The sequence below is a fragment of the Chanodichthys erythropterus genome, chromosome 11 (genome assembly GCF_024489055.1).
Source record: "Chanodichthys erythropterus isolate Z2021 chromosome 11, ASM2448905v1, whole genome shotgun sequence".
Taxonomy (NCBI): Eukaryota; Metazoa; Chordata; class Actinopteri; order Cypriniformes; family Xenocyprididae; genus Chanodichthys; species Chanodichthys erythropterus.
The window spans coordinates 25,305,800-25,325,485 of NC_090231.1; the positions used below are offsets into that span (position 1 = coordinate 25,305,800).

At 36.4% G+C, this 19,686-nt stretch overlaps 1 protein-coding gene across 1 annotated transcript in view; it reads left to right on the forward strand.

The window, feature by feature from the left end:
• The window catches only part of vps35 (VPS35 retromer complex component), a 42,872-nt gene that overhangs the window by 15,368 nt on the left and 7,818 nt on the right, over positions 1–19,686 (forward strand). The window contains exons 5-13 of the mRNA XM_067402097.1: positions 3,734–3,916; positions 4,075–4,288; positions 8,904–8,987; positions 9,081–9,190; positions 9,292–9,388; positions 9,486–9,634; positions 11,952–12,159; positions 16,291–16,446; positions 16,799–16,921. Of these exons, the coding sequence (XP_067258198.1) occupies positions 3,734–3,916; positions 4,075–4,288; positions 8,904–8,987; positions 9,081–9,190; positions 9,292–9,388; positions 9,486–9,634; positions 11,952–12,159; positions 16,291–16,446; positions 16,799–16,921 (1,324 nt within the window). The remainder of the gene's footprint in view (positions 1–3,733; positions 3,917–4,074; positions 4,289–8,903; positions 8,988–9,080; positions 9,191–9,291; positions 9,389–9,485; positions 9,635–11,951; positions 12,160–16,290; positions 16,447–16,798; positions 16,922–19,686) is intronic.

The following is a 19,686-nucleotide window of genomic DNA, read 5'->3' on the forward strand; positions in this document are numbered from 1 at the left end:
ATTCTCAGCTTAAATTTGATAAATTCAAAGAAAATTTCAAAAACAATACAAAGTAACCTTAATTGTTTTAAATTAATTAGAAATTACATTTCAAACCAGGCAGCCTTGTTGTACATGCATGCTATGGTATTTTCTCATATTTCATATTGCGTAACAGCATGGGCACAGGCTGCTCCTACTGTAATTAAAAGTATTGGTTCATTATACAATTGTGCAATAAAAATTATGGACCAAAAAACAATTTGATATCATCATTGTACTATTCTTAAAAATATAATTTAATGAGTTTTGATGGATTTATTAATTTTAGTTTTTTTAAATTATTGTATAAATGTATCAATCATTTATTGCCTGAGCCGTTAAGTAAATTTGTGGAGAGACAAAACAGCAGTAGAGTTATGAGAAGTAATACATACCATGATTGTAAAATTCCATACTGCAGGATTAGTTTTGGTCAGACAGCTTTTTCTGTTAGAAGGTCTAAGCTCAGGAATTTATTGCCACCTGACATTAAAACTATTCCTGATTTTAAAATGTTTTCTTCCAGACTTAAGACTTGATTAAAGATAAATCAGAATTGTACTCACTTTTAATATTGTGTGAATATTGTGTATGTTTGGAAGTTATAGAGTATTATTATTTGAGTCTTATTAATGTATGAATTGGTTTCAAGATATTTTATTGTATTTATTGTTTTTGATTGTTAAAGGCCCTTCTAGGGACAAGTGTTGCGAATTAGCTTTTGGCTATATACACTGTGATACAGACATCAGATTGTTTTGTTATAATAATCTATGTTGGTGGTATCTGTCCCTATCAAATAAACTATAAAAAAAAAATAATAAATTAAAAGAGCGATTCATTAAATATTTTTGTTAATATGTATTGTTGCATGTTAATTAAATATAATATTTGCCTGCACTGAACATTTCTAACGGTCCCTGCAACAGCTGCGATTTGTTAATGGCTTAATCACTCTTATGAGCCTTCTGAGAATGTTAAAGTCATCAAAAGCAATTCCCAAAGATTTATCAGAATTTAAAAAGAGAACCTTGCCCAGCTCTAATCACCAGTCATTCAGTTCATCTGAGTGTAATGATGTGGTATTAAAGGGTTAGTTCACCCAAAAATGAAAATTCAATAGCTGTCTGACTCTTCTATAGACAGCAATTTAACCACCACTGTCAAGGCCCAGAAAGGTACTAAAGACATCGTTAATAGTCGACGTAATTGCAGTGGTTCAACCTTAATTTTATGAAGCGACAAGAATACTTTGTGTGCCAAAACAAAAATAATGACTCTATTCAACAATTTCTTCTCTTCCCTGTCATTCTCCTATGCAGTTGATGTAGTAAACATGGGACATGGGAGAAATAAAGCTCATTATATTTGTTTTGTTTTTGCGCACAAAAGTATTCTAGTCACTTCATAAAATTAAGGTTGAACCACTGTAGTCACGTTGGCAGTTTTAACGATGTCTTTAGTACCTTTGTGGGCCTTGACAGTGGTGGTTAAATTGCTGTCTATAGAAGAGTCAGAGAGCTCTCGGATTTCATCAAAAATATCTTAATTTGTGTTCTGAAGATTAGTGTTGTCACGGTACCAAAATTCCAGTAGTCGCTACCGATACCATGAAAATTTTACGGTTCTCGGTACCAATTTCGGTACCACAGCAAAATCTGTTGGAATTATTTTACTATTTTATATAGCCTATTTAAAAAATATTAAATATGATTTGGAGTGTGTGTGTATATAGGCTACCTCAATTAAATAAATTTTGAAATATATAAAAAAAATAATAATAATAAATAAATGCTCAAACATCTATTGTGTACTGTTGAAAAAACCAGCATATGCTGGTAAGGTAGGTTTTGAAGCTGTATGCTGGTCAAATGCTGGTCCTAACTGGTCCTGCTGGTCCATGCTAGTCCTAAACTGGTCCTGGACCAGCATAAACCAGCTCAAACCAGCATACCAGCTTCAAAACCTACCTTACCAGCATATGCTTGTTTTTTCAACAGGGGTAACAGACGTGCGTGTTTATTTTAGCTATTTCGTCAGTGAAAAACACACACTGGCAACCTAAATAATAAGAAAGTTAAATATTATTTAAAAAAGCATTCGTTTTTTATTTCCACACAAAGACGCGTCATATAGCCAAAGTCCAGTTATTACTTTGATATAGACTGCTTTGCGCTTTGAGAGGGATGTGGGACATGAGCAGGAAAGAGACCATTTCTCTTTAATAATATCTCCTGATTTTACAAACAACTGACACCTGTTGTAAAAGGTCTGAAGAGTGAGTTTTATCCTCCGCAGGGGCAAGACATTCAGGCTATGTTTTGCGCTGTTAGAGAAAGCGAAAGTAAAAATCACCAGCTTATGAAACGCGCTATACAAATAAACTTGACGCGCCTTATAAAGTCAAATAACGCGCACAAACTGTGTTAAATAGAAATTGACGTGCAAGAAAAAAGGTTTCTGCCCAACGGTGTTTTTTCTACTTTACCACAAAGAATGTGAATGGCCTATAATAGGCCTAAATGTGAACGAGAAGCGTTTATAATCTCCTGCGTGAGTGAAAATTTGGGAAAAGAAACAGATGTTCAGTGGAATAACTAATGGAATATTGTTAAATTCTCTGCTAATAGGGGGCCAGATTGCGATTCGGAAAACAGAATACAAAGCTTAAATGTATGGACTCGCGTACCTCTCTCATTCGGCATGAACCAAAATGTTTCCATGGCTGCGATGTCACATTTAATTGCTAACCTAGTATTTCTTCTGGAAACAAAGCTTTGTGCTTCACTCATGTCATATTCACGTAAATACTGGCACAGCCCTATCAGTGGGTACCGAATATACCCGGATTCTCTGTACTACCGGTACTACAGAAATGTGGGTATGGTCACTTTTTTAAAATTTCAGTACCGAACTTTTGACAACACTACTGAAGATGAACAAAGGTCTTAAGGGTTTGGAACGACATGAGGGCGAGTAATTAATGACAGAATTTTCATTTTTGGGTGAACTAATCTTTCACTTTTTTTTTTTTATTTTTTTTTTTTTATAATTTGCATTAAAATGTCCTTTTAATAATAATATATTCTACAAAGACAGAATTCAAAGACCAAAGTGTTGCTAGCTAAACTGCTTAAATCATCATTCAGTCAGACTCACAGAAAAGAAAGTGTTTGTGTGTTTGTTACTCTGGAGCTTGGCAAATGTCTTATTTCATTTGGTTACACTTTATTTTACAGTGCTGTAGTTACATGTAATTACTCAAATAAGTACTGAGAACTGTTAATTAATTACATGTACTTACTATAGAGTTAGAGTTACAGTTAGGGTTAGGGTTTGGTGTAGGGTTAGTTACTTGTAATTATGCATAATTTACTGTTATTACTATAGTAAGTACTTTTAGTAATTGAAGTAATGTAACTACAGCACTGTAAAATAAAGTGTTACCTTTTATTTTACATTGCTTGTGTTGCAAAAGACTGCTGATAAATGTTGCATACAGTGTGACACGCTCATCTATTAGTGTACATGCTTTATGAGTACATCCATCATTTTATAATGAGGCTCAATATTATTTGCTTTGAAGTTCTCTTATCTGGCCTCAAGTACCTTTTTTATCTAGTGCTTTTGTTTGTTTTTGTTTGTTATACTTTTGTGGTCACGGAGTCATATTTCCAATTAACTTGTCGAATCCCCCTGTCTGACTTCTCAGGTACCTGTTGATAACTGTCGGAGTGGTGTATGTTCGCTCTTTCCCCCAATCCCGCAAAGATATACTTAAGGACCTGGTGGAAATGTGTCGTGGGGTGCAGCATCCCCTCCGAGGCTTGTTCCTCAGGAACTACCTGCTGCAGTGCACACGCAACATCCTGCCTGATGATGGAGAGCAGGCTGAGTAAGACACTCTGTATCTAATGCCTGTGATTGCACCTCAAGTACCTTTCGAGTGTTGCGACTCACACTGAGCAATTTAAATGATACTAAATCACTACAAAATCTCATTATCTGCTAAGGCTTGAATGACTAACCAGTGTGCTTTCTTGTTTTATTTAGGGAAGAGATGACTGGAGACATTAATGACTCCATTGACTTTGTACTGCTGAATTTTGCTGAGATGAATAAGCTGTGGGTGCGGATGCAGCATCAGGGACACAGTAGGGACCGAGAAAAGAGAGAGAAGGAGAGGCAAGAGCTGCGTATCCTTGTTGGGACCAATCTGGTCCGACTGAGCCAGCTGGAAGGTGTCAATGTGGAAAAGTACAAACAGGTGCATTTTGGTTTCAGTATTCCAGTGCAGATATATGATCTTTCTCCAAAGCCCATAGGGCTAGGCATGTGTGATTTTGAAGAAAAATTATGTAACTCCTTAAATAATACGATATTCAATATGTGTGGTGATGATGCTTTAAGTTTGTAAAATAAATTAAAATTTGAAATACATTTAAACACTGAAAATTATATAACCATCAAACATGTTTCACATTTCTTTTTGTGAGAGTAAAGCATCCCTACAACTTCTGAAAGTGAACAGCAGTGTTTTACTCTAGCATTACATAAAATAGTGTCATTTTAACGTCAGTGTAAACCAAGGGGTTTAGGGTTTCAGGTAGGTAAATGTGACATTAAAACACTGCTTAGTCTTCACTTTATTTATTAAATACACACCGATTCTTATTAAAGCTACAACAGTTATTCTGTTAAGAACAACGAGTTACTTTCTCTTTGTCTTTTGTGGTTTGATTAACATTAAGTTTACAGATGGAAGCAGGTTTATTCGGTTGCTGTCACTTTAAGAGCTGCACAGATCCAATATATTGTTACATGCGTTCTTTCTTTCTCAACTGTTTAGTCCACTTAAAGACATAACTGTGTTTACGTGAATACTCACCAAGTCAGGCATTTTGATATCATTTTGTGTATTTGACCATGTAAGCTGGGGAAGAGAAGTGATTTCGGGATTACGCGTTGTCCGAGAGGCGGCTTTTTTTGTGCGAGTGTACTTCGATTGCTCCATTTAATAACATTAAGCATGTCACATGTATTTAACAGTCTAGTGTTGTCACGATACCAAAATTTTGACTTCGATACGATACCCAACTTCAGTATCACGATACCGATACTTAAACGATACTATGGCAAAAACCTAAAACAGTAGGAAAAGTAAATAAATAACATATGACAGAACTGTGGCTAGCATTTTTATTGGCCACAATTTTGATGTTGGTAAATTACATTTTATATGATTAAAGCTGACTTTCTTATGCTTAAATTACTTTTGAGTCATTTTACTTGATTTAGAAGATTTAAAACACTTTCAAACTTTTAAATGCAGACTGACCACCCAAATCAAGATTACATTTTATATCAGCTGGTATGTACAGGTGGGCAAGAGGTGGACAATGTATGAGCATGAGCTAGTATGAGAACAAGTTATTTGTGTTATGCTATATAAAAGAACAAAGAAGCAAATTACAAAAACAGTAGTAAATTAAAAATAATCTTTTTTCAGATACACTAAGTTTATTTAACATATTTAACAGGTTTTGTTGTTTGATTAACATTAATGATGGACAGGCCTATTTAATTGGGCTGCTGAATGCATGGACGTAACTGACAAATATCCAGTTATTACCCACCTGTTTACGTCCACTTAAGCCATAACCGACTGTATTCACGCGAGATACTCCACATGATGGACATTTAGACATCTGTGTGCACGTGTATTTGACTATTCAGACGCGTGGAAAACTGATCGCGCGCGCGACAGACAGAGAGAGAGAGAGAGAGAGAGAGAGAGAGAGAGCGAGAGCGCTTCTGTTGTGTGTCATTCAGCGCAATTCCGCCTATCCCTCCTTCACTAACTGCATGTAAATAACGAATTGTGTGATTGGATTGTAATTTTGTGCTACGACGATCTTCGACGACCATTTGGCTGTAAACTTAAATTATATTCAACTCGCCAAAGTGGCTAGTGGGAGTGGCTGTCATCAAGCCCTGCATGTAAGTGTTTTGACAGTGAGAATATTGATTACTGTAAATAATTAGAGCAATGTTATTAAAGCATAAATTGGTTTAATATAATTGTATAGTCCCTTCACATATTTGTTTTTTAAAATTAATTTTATTTTAGCAACCAGATATCACTTATTAGACTCAATAATACACCTCTTTGCGGATGTCTGCTTGCATGAGTAATATAAATAACACTCATTTAATTTTTGAGAGCATAAACATAACGCTGGTATCACATTCACTAACCTGTCGCTCTTTAAATTCTCTGTACAAATCGGGATGTTTGGCAAGTTGGATGCTCCCTTCGCTTGCGTTATTTTGTAACGTATTTTGCAGACGGGCTTTGTGGTGTCCGTGGGCTTGCCCTGACTGTCGGCAATGTAAGCAAAATAATGCCATATTTTGCTTTGTGCATCTGCCGTTGCGCAGTTGACAGGAATAAACACGCACTCAATGTGCCTCAGAAGCAGCGCGCTGCACACACACTGCTCCCTGCTGTCGCACATTAGGAAATACAGCTGGCACTCAAAGTACCGGTACTAATAAAATGAAGAACCGTACCGTTTCTAAAAGCAGGGTATCGCGATACCTTTCTAGTACCGGTATATCGTGCAACACTATAACAGTCATGTGTCCAGTCTATTGTCTGCATTGACCTAAAACTTGGACTTTTTGTAATCTTTTGGAGTATTAAAATCATGCAGTTATCGCAAGCCATTGTGATATGCATATCGCAATATGTACATTTTGCAATATTGCGATAATTTAGATGTTTCTTGCAGCCCTAGTTCTTTTAAAGGTTTAAAAGGGTGCATTGAAATTAGATTTGACCTTGACTACCTTTTTATTTGTTGCTAACACTGGCAACCTCAGACTAGCACTTACCATAATCGCTGGGTAGAAGAGCCATTGATGGCATGACAACTGCGTAAGAGGTTACAGCGTCTTTTGATGGCCTTTTGAAAGCTGTTTGTTAAAGCACTCTACATTCACGTTCATGAATTAACAAAGTGAGGGGCTCAATATGGTCTCATTTGATTTTTAAATTCAAGTACCCATACATATGCATAACACTGTGTCTGCAAAGCAGCTTTTCATATGTACTTTAAGCTATTTAATCAGAGGTAAATAGACATTTTTAGCTTGATATGGCTAAATTTAAATTATGTATTTTACCTTCATACTTACAGCTAATGGCTTGCAGATTCATGTAGCTGTGTCATATTTCTGTTAAATCAGTGGTTGGGAACCTTTGACTCGCAAGCCACATGTAGCTCTTTGACAAAAATCACATGGCTCTCCAGTTGTCTCATCCTTCTCCAGCATATGGTCATTAAAAACTTAGACATATCAGTAGAGATCAGTTTCCTGAAGAAAACGCAAAGTCAATTACAACTAATTTGTTTTACACAACTAAACAAAACGTGTGTTCTGTTCACACAGCAGCTTAAAGTAGCAGCTTGAATAATTTCTCTAAGAATGAGCAACTAAATTCACAAGCGCATATTCTATTCTTGTGCTTGCCATGAATACTACCTGTAACCATAGTGAAGTAAATGTCAAAGACGTCCATAAAACTGTAAATTATCACATTCAACACAGCACGAGTTCATTGCTCAAATCTTAATCAACCGACAGCAGCTTTTATATAATGGAGAATGAAGCATTTGAGTTGTGCATAGACCATACAAATATGCAGCTCCGATGGAAGACAGAGACTGAATTTTAAAACCTTCACCACACAGATCATATCTTCGTCTCTGTAATTGACAAAGATTACACTTGAAAACGCTGCATACACGAGACATGCTTGTGTGCTGTATGGCGGTTCTTTCACACTGTATGATGTTACAAACAACTAGTTTTCCAGTCTGCTTTGCACAGCAGGGGTCTGAGAATGCGGTTGTGAGAAAAATTTACAGGTGTAATTTCTGTGATGGAATGCGGTTGTCATGAATCCTGTCAGTAAACTTTATTCATATAGCGCTTTATACAATACAGATTGTTTCAAAGCAGCTTTACAGTGATGAAAAGAAAAATAATGAAGTATGAATTAATGCAACAAAGTTTAGTAAAATAATGACTATTATTAAAATGTTATTGAAAAAAAACATGTTTTTGATAAAATAATAATACTAAAAAATATTAGTTTTTGCATTATCTCTTCTAAAAAAAATTGAATTGAGTTGAAATATAGCTGAACAAAATTAACTGATGAACATTTTCAAGTAGGAAGTTATTCATATTATAATCATATTCTCAACATTCATTCTCATGTTGAGCTATTTGTGTAGAAAAATAGTCAAAAGTTTGGGGTCAGTCAGTACGATACAGATAGAAGAAACTTGAAAGGAATTTTCCATAAAAATATTAAACAGCAAAACTGATATTGTTAACTTATTGATAATAATAAGAAATGGAAAAAAGAAACATCAGCATATTAGAATGATTTCTGAAGGATCATGTGACAATGAAGACTGGAGTAATGGCTGCTGAAAGTTCAGCTTTGTCATCATGAGAATAAATTACATTTTATAATATTAAAGTAGAAAACAGTTCTTTAAATTGTTATAATATTTCGCAATATTACAGTTTTACTATATTTTTGATCAAATAAATGCGGCCTTGGTGAACACAAGACACTTTAAAAATATTGCTGACACCAAACTTTGAACGGTAGTGTATGGTATACTGCAGATGTAGAATCCAACACCAACAAGTCCTTTTCAACATATAGTGGCTTTAAAGCAGCATAATGCTGTAGACTGTAGGCATAATTTTTAGACTTGTGCTGTAATTTGCAGCTATCTTGTTTGCAAAAGGATTTGGCAGCACTAGGCATGCAGTAAATATGTGCCGACTCCACACAGATCGTGTTGTCTGGGATCTTGGAGCAGGTGGTGAACTGTAGAGACTCTCTAGCGCAGGAATACCTCATGGAGTGCATCATACAGGTACAGAAATACCACACTATCACTCATTATCTTGTTGCACTTGACTGACAATGCAATGACTGACAATTTTGTCTGCACTTTATTTTTCTGCAGGTTTTTCCGGATGAGTTCCACCTGCAGACGTTGAACCCTTTCCTTCGCTCCTGTGCTGAGCTGCACCAAAACGTGAATGTCAAGAATATCATCATTGCTCTTATTGACAGGTGGCTTGTTGTTTCACTCATTCACTGTTCAGCTCTACTTTACAAACACGTTTAAGGCCTCTGTATATAGTGTCTTATTTGATTGTTGTCTCATCCCACAGGTTGGCCCTGTTTGCTCACAGAGAAGATGGACCTGGAATCCCTGCTGAAATCAAGCTCTTTGATATCTTTTCACAGCAAGTGGCAACTGTCATACAGGTATGCTGTGGCTTTATTGAAATATTGAGTGATTTATTCAAATCCCTAGCTCAAATATAAATGTTTAATGTTGCTGTCTTTATTTTTTTCTCATCAGTCTCGTCAGGACATGCCATCTGAAGATGTTGTTTCACTTCAAGTGTCTCTCATCAATCTGGCCATGAAGTGCTATCCTGAGCGTGTGGACTATGTGGATAAAGTGTTGGAAAGTACTGTGGAGATTTTCAACAAACTCAACCTGGAACAGTGAGTATTAGTTACTGTTTTTCTCGCACCATTTGGCAGATCAGCACATGGTCCAAGTAACACCCACTCTCTTTACCAGAGCTAGTGTGTTGCTGGATGATTGTAGTGCTTGAGTTCTGTATTTAGTCTAATTTTGCAAAAAGGGAACAGTTATTGGGAACATGCCTATGAGACATAATTATGCTGATCCTTTTATTTATATTTCAGTTGTTGCGTCCCTACTGTAGTGATTTTTACTTCGTCCATCCTAGGACACAAAGTAAAATAGGGATTGGTACTCAAGTCACCGCTGACGTTGTGATTTTTGGATCACCCGTCTCTTAAAGGGATAGTTCACCCAAAAATGAAAATTTGATGTTTATCTGTTTACCCCCAGTGCATCCAAGATGTAGGTGACATTTTTTCTTCAGTCGATCACAAATGATGATTTTTAACTGCAACCGCTGCCCTCTGTCAGTCAAATAATGGCGGTTGATGGGAACTTCATCTATAAGAGTGAATAAACCTTGCTTAGACAAATCCAAATGAAACCTTGCGGCTCGTGACGACACATTAATGTCCTAAGACACGAAACGATCGGTTTGTGTGAGAAACCGAACAGTATTTATATAATTTTTTACCTCTAATACACCACTATGTCCAACTCCGTTCTGCATCGGTTAGTGATGTCTGACACTCATTGAAGTATATGCGTGAGACATCACTGCCGTTGTCAGACCGCGATCAGACATCACTAAAGGAGTCCTGAACGGAGTTGGACATAGTGGTGTATTAGAGGTAAAAATTTCTATATATACTATTCGGTTTCTCACACAAACCGATCGTTTCGTGTCTTAGGACATTAATGTGTCGTCACGAGCCGCAAGGTTTCATTTGGATTTGTCTAAGCAAGTAGGTGGTAATAAATTAATTAAATATATGCAAGGAAGACAAGACCAGCTGCAGATATTACCATGTCATTTTTCGTTACTGCATACAATTATTTGCATACAAATATGGTTATAAACAAAATATCATTGATATGATTAGACCAGAAACAAGAGATGGCTTTTTATCTAAATATAAAAACTATTTGGATTACATTGACATTTACATTTATGCATTTGGCAGAGGCTTTTATCCAAAACGACTTACATTGCATTATATTATACATTTGTATCTGAGTATGTGCAATCCCTGGGATTGAACCCATGACCTTGGCATTGCTAGTGCCATGCTCTAACCAAAGATGACCATTAAATCAAAGCCATCTCTTTCTGCTCTAATAATTTCAATGATTTTTTTTTTATAATCATTTTTGTATGCAGTTCTATCAGTACTAACATTTAATATACTACTACTACTACTACTACTACTACTACTACTACTACTACTACTACTACTACTACTACTACTACTAATAATAATAATAATAATAATAATAATCATAATCATAATCATAAATTAAATCCATTGTATTCCAGTGGATTTCCATAGAATAAATATTTATTCAACCTTTTTCTTTTGAGTTAGTGAAAGAACAAAGTCTGTGTTAGTGATTTTCTGAGATGATGTGCAGCTTTGATGCTTGCAGTGTAGACAGACTCAAGCTGTTGCGGCGTGCCAATGTTTCAGTGTCGACCGTCTTTTAAATGGTATAAAACTTACAAAACACAAATATAGCATTGCTAAGGCTGAACGTTGGGTCTGTGCACTGTTTTAGGCAGAAATAACTGCAAACGTTTAATATTAGGGTTTTTGAGGAATATTAATAGAATACACTTAGGGTTTTTTTCCTAAAGTATCATGGACAGCAGATAAGGCAGAACATGCAGATACTACATTTAGATGTTCCTTTCCTGTTTTTGTTTGCATTTTCTTTTTTCTCTGACATGTTAAAAATAACTTGGTAATGCAATTTGTTTTTTCGTGTTGACGTCCAAAATCTTTTCAGATACCCAGCAATTTTGAGGGTGGATATGAAGCCACATAGACATGATGACTCATTATTTGTAATCACATTGAGTGACTGATCACAGCACAGGTCAATCATGCAGAAGGCTGATATTTGTGACTAGTTGCCACTTCTGCACACATCTGTGTTATGTTCCACGTTTCTGATGTCATACCTCAAATCTTCCTAATTAAGTTCTGTAAATGCTGGATTTGTTTTTAAGAATGAATTATTTCATGCTCTTCAACATCTTGGTGTAATTTTGGCACATACCGGTAGCTATACTATTTTTTTCAAAATATAGATGACCACAGTTGTAAGGTCAGTCTTTTCTACATTAGTGTACCTGCTTCTGTTTGATGTCTTTCATGTTTTTTTGTACAGCATTGCCACCAGCAGCGCGGTGTCTAAAGAGTTAACCAGGCTCCTGAAGATTCCTGTGGATACGTACAATAACATCCTCACTGTGCTCCAGCTCAAGCATTTTCCACCACTCTTCGAGTACTTCGATTATGAGTCACGCAAAAGCATGAGCTGCTACGTTCTGAGCAACATTCTGGACTACAACACCACCATAGTGGCCCAAGATCAGGTTTATATCACATTCAGTACTTTTAGCAGATGTAATTGTTGGCTGTCTGTCAGGCCAATGATGTTTTTGCATGTCTTAAACAAAATCTATGTATAGTGATAGAAGAAAGTTTGTGAGCCCTGCTAAGAACATTTTGTATCTTTGCCCACTGTAAATTACATCAACTTGCACTACCATAGGAATAGGAGTGCTTCCTCCTTTCTACCCTTCCATGCACAGCACCCTATTCTTGACTTGCTCACTGTTTTGCTATTATTCTCGCTCTTCGCCTCGTTCACTAAACTGAACAGCCAGTCAGAGTTCACTCTCTCTCCTGACGGCCGGACGGGGATTCATCTTGAAGAATCGGCATCGGGTCGTCAGGTGAAAGAGAGAACTCTGATCCCGACGGCATCCGACTAGAGCCAGAGGTACAGAACACACCGGGAAAACTTAGTCGGCCAATGCTTAAAAATGATCCAGCGTTGCCCGATTGGCCGAACGACATCTTGATGTGTCCCGGGCTTAACTGCGGTTACTGTTACTCGAATTTTCATCCATTTGTTCACTTATGGTGCACCCAAACTTTTTAGAAATAGATTTTAATGTATGTATGGTATGAAATGAAAACTTATCCTGTCTAATTTCTAAATGCATGATTTAGATCTTATTGTGAACACTAATCTGTGAATGTTTCATTTTTTTTTTTTTTTTTTTATGTTTTGACTTCCGTAATGTTTAATCAAATTATCATAATTGGGCCTGGTGATGAAAACAACATGCTTCTCTCTGGTGATGTATTCAGGACTCCTCCAATCATTTAATTTGCTTAAACATATTGCAAACTCGTGTTCATCTCCACTTTTGAGTGCAATAGCCACATTTCAGAATCCAATCAACAACCAGTGAATTGAACCAGGTCACCACCTTATATATATATTTTTTTTGATACTCAGTTACATTAAGATGTCACAATACGGAAGAAAAAATCTGTCGCTACTTCTCATTCATTGCAACTATAAAACTTGTCCAGCTTGGTAAGCATTAAAGGTGCCCTAGAACCAGTTTTTACAAGATGTAATATAAGTCTAAGGTGTCCCCTGAATGTGTCTGTGAAGTTTCAGCTCAAAATACCCCATAGATTTTTTTTTTAATAAATTTTTTTAACTGCCTATTTTGGGGCATCATTAACTGGGGCATCATTAACCGATTCAGGCTGCGGCCCCTTTAAATGTTGCGCTCCCTGCCCCCGAGCTCTCGACTATAATACAGTGCATTTACAAAGTGCATTTTTGCAGTGCATTTACCCTCAAATGGATCTTTACAAAATGTTCGTCATGCATGCTGCATGTATGCGTTGGATCATGTGAGTAAAGTATTTATTTGGATGTTTACATTTGATTCTGAATGAGTTTGAGGCTGTGCTTCGTGGCTAAAGCTAACATTACACACTGTTGGAGAGATTTATAAAGAATGAAGTTGTGTTTATGAATTATACAGACTGCAAGTGTTTAAAAATGAAAATAGCGACTGCTCTCTTGTCTCCGTGAGTACAGTAAGAAACGATGGTAACTTTAACCACATTTAACAGTACATAAGCAACATGCTAACGAAACATTTAGAAAGACAATTTACAAATATCACTAAAAATATCATGTAATCATGGATCATGTCAGTTATTATTGCTCCATCTGCCATTTTTCGCTATTGCCTTGCTTGTTTACCTAGTCTGATGATTCAGCTGTGCACAGATCCAGACGTTAATACTGGCTTGTGTAATGCCTTGAACATGGGCTGGCATATGCAAATATTGGGGGCGTACATATTAATGATCCCGACTGTTACGTAACAGTCGGTGTTATGTTGAGATTCACCTGTTCTTCAGAGGTCTTTTAAACAAATGAGATTTACACAAGGAGGAAACAATGGAGTTTGAGACTCACTGTATGTCATTTCCGTGTACTGAACTCTTGTTATTCATCTATGCCAAGGTAAATTAAATTTTTGATTCTAGGGCACCTTTAATAACATCACTAATACAAATGACCAAGGCAAGGCAAACCTCACAACTTTATATTCTTTCAGTAGGACAGGGCTGCTAAACTTAGTTGAAACACTTGTTTAATTACATCTTTAAATTAACAGATGATACTTTATACTATACAAAGAGATTTACTCTTGGGTATTTTTGGCCAATAATAAGTGGAAAGAATACAAGAATTTGTGTATGATCAGATTGCATTTGTCTAAGATGAAGTTCTGATGTTGGTCAAATTTATGCAGAAATACAGAAAATTCTTAAGGGTTCACAAACTTGCTAATGCCATTTGTATGTTCTTTTTGAGAACATGAATATGTAACTGATATTTGAGTAATTTGCTCGTCTAATATAAGTGACTGACAGATTCAGGGATTTTTATTCTTGATTTCCATCTTTGTTATAAGCTGTGCACCTTGAGTTTAGAGCACTGGAGTGGTTTTTGATTGCTTTTGTCTTTAAATGCCGTTTCACTCTAGCCCAGGGGTTTTCTCCTCCAGTTTTTTCAAAGGTGTGTTTTTAATTCTCTCTAAAGTCTGTGACTCCTGAGGGAAAGGTCAGCTATGACTCAGACAGGTCTGGCCATAGTACCGAGGGAGGAATATATTGATATTTCTGTGTTGGAGAATGTTGGAGCTGCTCTGTCCTTTTCTGAGGACTGTGCCAAAAACGCACCATATTTTCACCTGTTCGTTTGGTGAACAGTTGAAAAGAGAGCACCTATTCAAATGTTTCTATGATTCTATGATTGAATTATCCAGGTAAGTTCTAAATTCAGAGTGGTATGATTTTAGTCTGACTGTAGCATTTGCATGACATTTAAAAAAAAAAAAAAAGACTAAGTTTGATTTCAGTCAGACTAAAGCAATAATTTAAGTTCATTAAGTGTTTGCACTTTACAGGGTCAGTAGCTTACTTATCTTTGCATGTTGAAGGGTTAGTTCACCCAAAAATGAAATTTCTATCATTAATTACTCACCCTTATCTCATTCCAAACCTGTAAAACCTTTGTTCATCTTCAGAACACAAATTAAGATATTTTTGATGAAATCAAAAAGGTTTCTGATTCTCCAAATAAAGCAACGTAATTACCACATTCAATGTCCAGAAAGGTAATAAAGATATCAGTTATATAGTCCATGTGACTACAGTGGTTCAACCTTAAAGGATTAGTCCACTTTTAAATAAAATTTTCCTGATAATTTACTCACCCCCATGTCATCCAAGATGTTCATGTCTTTCTTTCGTCAGTCAAAAAGAAATTAAGGTTTTTGATGAAAACATTCCTTGATTATTCTCCTGATAGTGGACTTCAATGGCCTCCAGATGGTTGAAGGTCAAAATTACAGTTTCAGTGCAGCTTCAAAGAGCTTTAAACGATACCAGACGAGGAATAAGGATCTTATCTAGCGAAACGATCTGTAATTTTCGAAAAAATTACAACTGTATATGCTTTATAAACACACAATATCACCTTGCACATACTTCAGAACGCTTACGCTGAATGTCCTACGCTTTTCCTATTCTACATACGGAATAAACACGGCGCCAGTTTCGTTTTTTTTTTTTCGTAAGAAGAATAGGGAAGGCGTAGGATATACAGCGTAAGCGTTTTTGAAGAATGCGGAAAGCGGAAGCACGTGCAAGGCATATATTTTGTGTTTATAAAGCATATACAGTTGTATTTTTTTCGAAAATGATCTAGTGAAACGATCGGTAAGACCCGTATTCCTCGTCTGGTATTGTTTAAAGCCCTTTGAAGCTGCGCTGAAACTGTAATTTTGACCTGAGGGTGAGTTATAAATGACAGAAACCTCATTTTTGGATGAACCAACCCTTTAAGTATTTTTAAGTATTTTAAAATTGGAAAAACATGCTTACCTCATAATGAATCTAGGCTTATTTACATACTATCACCTGAATTTAGATCTCTCTCCAAAGACTTTTTTACATTGTATAACCAGAATTCAGACCTCTCTCCAAATTATAAAGTCACTTTTTGTGTATTTTAGGACCACCAAATAGCATTGTTTTACACTGCTTATGTGTAGTATAATGGTTAAACTATTTGCACCCTGCATTTCAGGCATTGTCTCATGGTCCTTTCCTTGCAGGTTGATGCTATCCTGAGCCTGGTGTCTACACTGATCCAGGATCAGCCAGATCAGCCTGCTGAGGATCCTGACCCGGAGGACTTTGCAGAAGAACAGAGTTTAGTGGGCCGCTTCATTCATCTCCTGCATTCAGACGACCCTGATCAGCAGTATCTGGTACATGGTCTTTCCTCTCTTACCCTCTCCTTTCATCATATGACAGAGAAGGGCATTGTTAGACTCCTTTCAAAGGTCTGTAAAAATGCACTGCTGTTAAGTACTCCTTATTTGTGGACAGCATGTTTCTTTGATCATTTCACCAGTGCTGGATTCTAACAAGATATAATCCTCTTGATGAAACAACTTTCACTGGGAGCTAATTAGACCAGTTCTAGCTGATGTCAAACAATCATGACAATGTCAGTCACTTGCTTTGTTCCATTTCATTCAATCAGTTGATGAGGTCATCATGCTGCTTAATGAATTATTCAAATCGATTCATCTACTCTTTCTTTTGTGCCTCCCACAGATTTTAAACACTGCCAGAAAACACTTTGGCGCTGGGGGAAACCAGAGAATTCGACACACTCTTCCTCCGCTGGTGTTCGCTGCGTATCATCTGGCCTTCCGTTACAAAGAGAACTCCTCCTCAGTATGTCCCTCATTCAATCATGGAACATCCCACTCTGCCATGACATTACCTAAAACAAAACACTTTCTTCTGTGTACTAGGGTTGGGTGATGTCCCCTAAATTGGCAATTGACGATGTTTACAGTAAAACATCGCAATGGACGATGATATCGTCGGGAGGGGATAATTTCAATTACTTTTAATTTAAATACATATAAGTACAAACAAAACAATAAGTTTGTAAAATACACACTGATGTAGCCTGTATAGAAGCGGCAATAACAATTCTTCCTATTATAATTAGAGGACACGTTTTATTTATATCAGATACACATTGTGTAAGTAACTTTAAAGTTTACTCTATTCTTTCCCAGTTCACCACTTACTTTCGGGAGAATTGGATGAATTCACGTTTTAAATCCAACAGAACCTGCGGCACAAACTAACATGGCGGCGCCCATAAAGTGTATAGCTCAACTAACGCGATCATTATAAAGGTGCTCATATTTGACAATCGGAATATCAGATATTTCATGTTATAGTTAACAAATTTGTGAATATTTTGAATAAAAAAGGAAAACTGAAATAAAAGCAGATCATCAGTCATACAGCGCTGCGGTGTGTGACATGACAAGCAATGACGCGTCACCATGGAAACAATAAAGTGATACATTCTAAATAACGGTCGCCAGAATATTTTAAAGGTGCCCTTGATTCAAAAATTGAATTTACCTTGGCATAGTTAAATAACAAGAGTTCAGTACATGGAAAAGACATACAGTGAGTCTCAAACACCATTGTTTCTTCCTCCTTATATAAATCTCATTTGTTTAAAAGACATCCGAAGAACAGGCAAATCTCAACATAACACCGACTGTTACGTAACAGTCAGGGTGTACGCCCCAATATTTGCATAATGCCAGCCCATGATGTTCCCAACATTATGAAAGGCATTAGACAAGGGCAGCCAGTTAACGTCTGGAGCTGCACACAGCCGAATCATCAGACTAGTTAAGCAAGAACAACAGCGAAAAATGGCAGATGGAACAATAATAACTGACATGATCCATGATGGCATGATATTTTTACTGATATTTGTAAATTGTCTTTTTAAAAGTTTCGTTAGCATGTTGCTAATGTACTGTTAAATGAGGTTAAAGTTACCATCGTTTCTTACTGTATTCACAGAGACAAGAGCCGTTGCTATTTTTATTTTTTAAACACTTGCAGTCTGTATAATGCATAAACACAACTTCATTCTTTATAAATCTCTCCAACAGTGTAGCATTAGCCGTTAGCCACGGAGGACAACCTCAAATTCACTCAGAATAAAACGTTAACATCCAAATAAATACTTTACTCACATAATTCGAAGCATGCATGCAACATGCATGACGAACATCTTGTAAAGATCCATTTGAGGGATATATTAGCTGTGTGAACTTTGTAAATGCGCTGTATTGTAGTCGACAGCTGGTGTGGCAGCAAGCACGCGATTTAAGGGGGCGGCGCCGAGTGTAAATCAGTGCATAGTTAATGATGCCCCAAAATAGGCAGTTAAAAAAATTAATTAAAAAAAAATCTATGGGGTATTTTGAGCTGAAACTTCACAGACACATTCAGGAGACACCTTAGACTTATATTACATATTGTGAAAGAACGTTCTTGGGCACCTTTAAACTTACGTGCGAAAGGGTTATTTTATTTCCCAACTAATGACTCATCTGGGCTTTCCAATAGGTGTGCCTAACACTATTTTCACAGACTAACACGTCACGTCTCTGGCATAAACTACAGTATTTAAAATAGCATATATGCATTAGCTATAATCTCATTTTAATTTACAGAGCAATTCCTTCAAAGATTTTATAGTCTATAGAAGAGAGTGTGTCGACTCGCAAGACTCGCAGCGGAGCGGGAGTTGGCATCACGATGGTGTCTCTCCATCGTGATGTCGGCACAACCCTACTGTCTACATAGCAATCTTTTTAGAGGCAGCATCCTAACTGAATCTGAACATCATAAAATAATGATTTGAAACACTCTTATTGGGCACAACTCTGTTGGTGGTCACATACACATGCAATAGTGCTCCAGTAGAGCAGGGGTTTTCAAATTCTTTGTTGCTCATGATAATCCCCTTACTAAAATATAATGGCAGCTATATATTCTCTTGAATCAAGACACATTTATTCTGTGTGAGAACAATATTAACCATGACAAAAACACAAGAAGTTTATTATACTATCATAATACTAAAGCAACATATTAAATTATTTGTTTTTTACACATTTTATTTAATAGAATAGAGTGCAGAGCACACCTTCCTATTACGCAGTCACCTCAGACCAATGGTAGTTTGAAGGGGTTTACCAGCCAGAGCAAACTTTTCTGTAAAGGATTGCTTTGGCAAGCTTTTTCAAACTCCCGAAACAAACACAAAACATACTTCGTTTTTGGCCCAATTTTGTTCAAAATGACGTCACACCAGTTTGCTCTTCGATTTCGCTAGAAGTGTATCAGGGCCTTTCACTCTTATGGAAATAAATGAACAGATCATTTTTTATTAGATGGGAATATTTTTATGGGTATGATTCACAATTAAACATTTAGTTATTTAGTTTTTGTTTATTTTCATATTTGGGTTGACGGCTCACAAGATTTGGTAACACATCCACTGTGTAATAACACACCTGTATAAAACATAGAAAGGGATTTTTCCCCCTTTAATGTAATCTTCTGTAAATTAAATGCTTTAATTGACATGGTCGGTGTGACATAGGCTG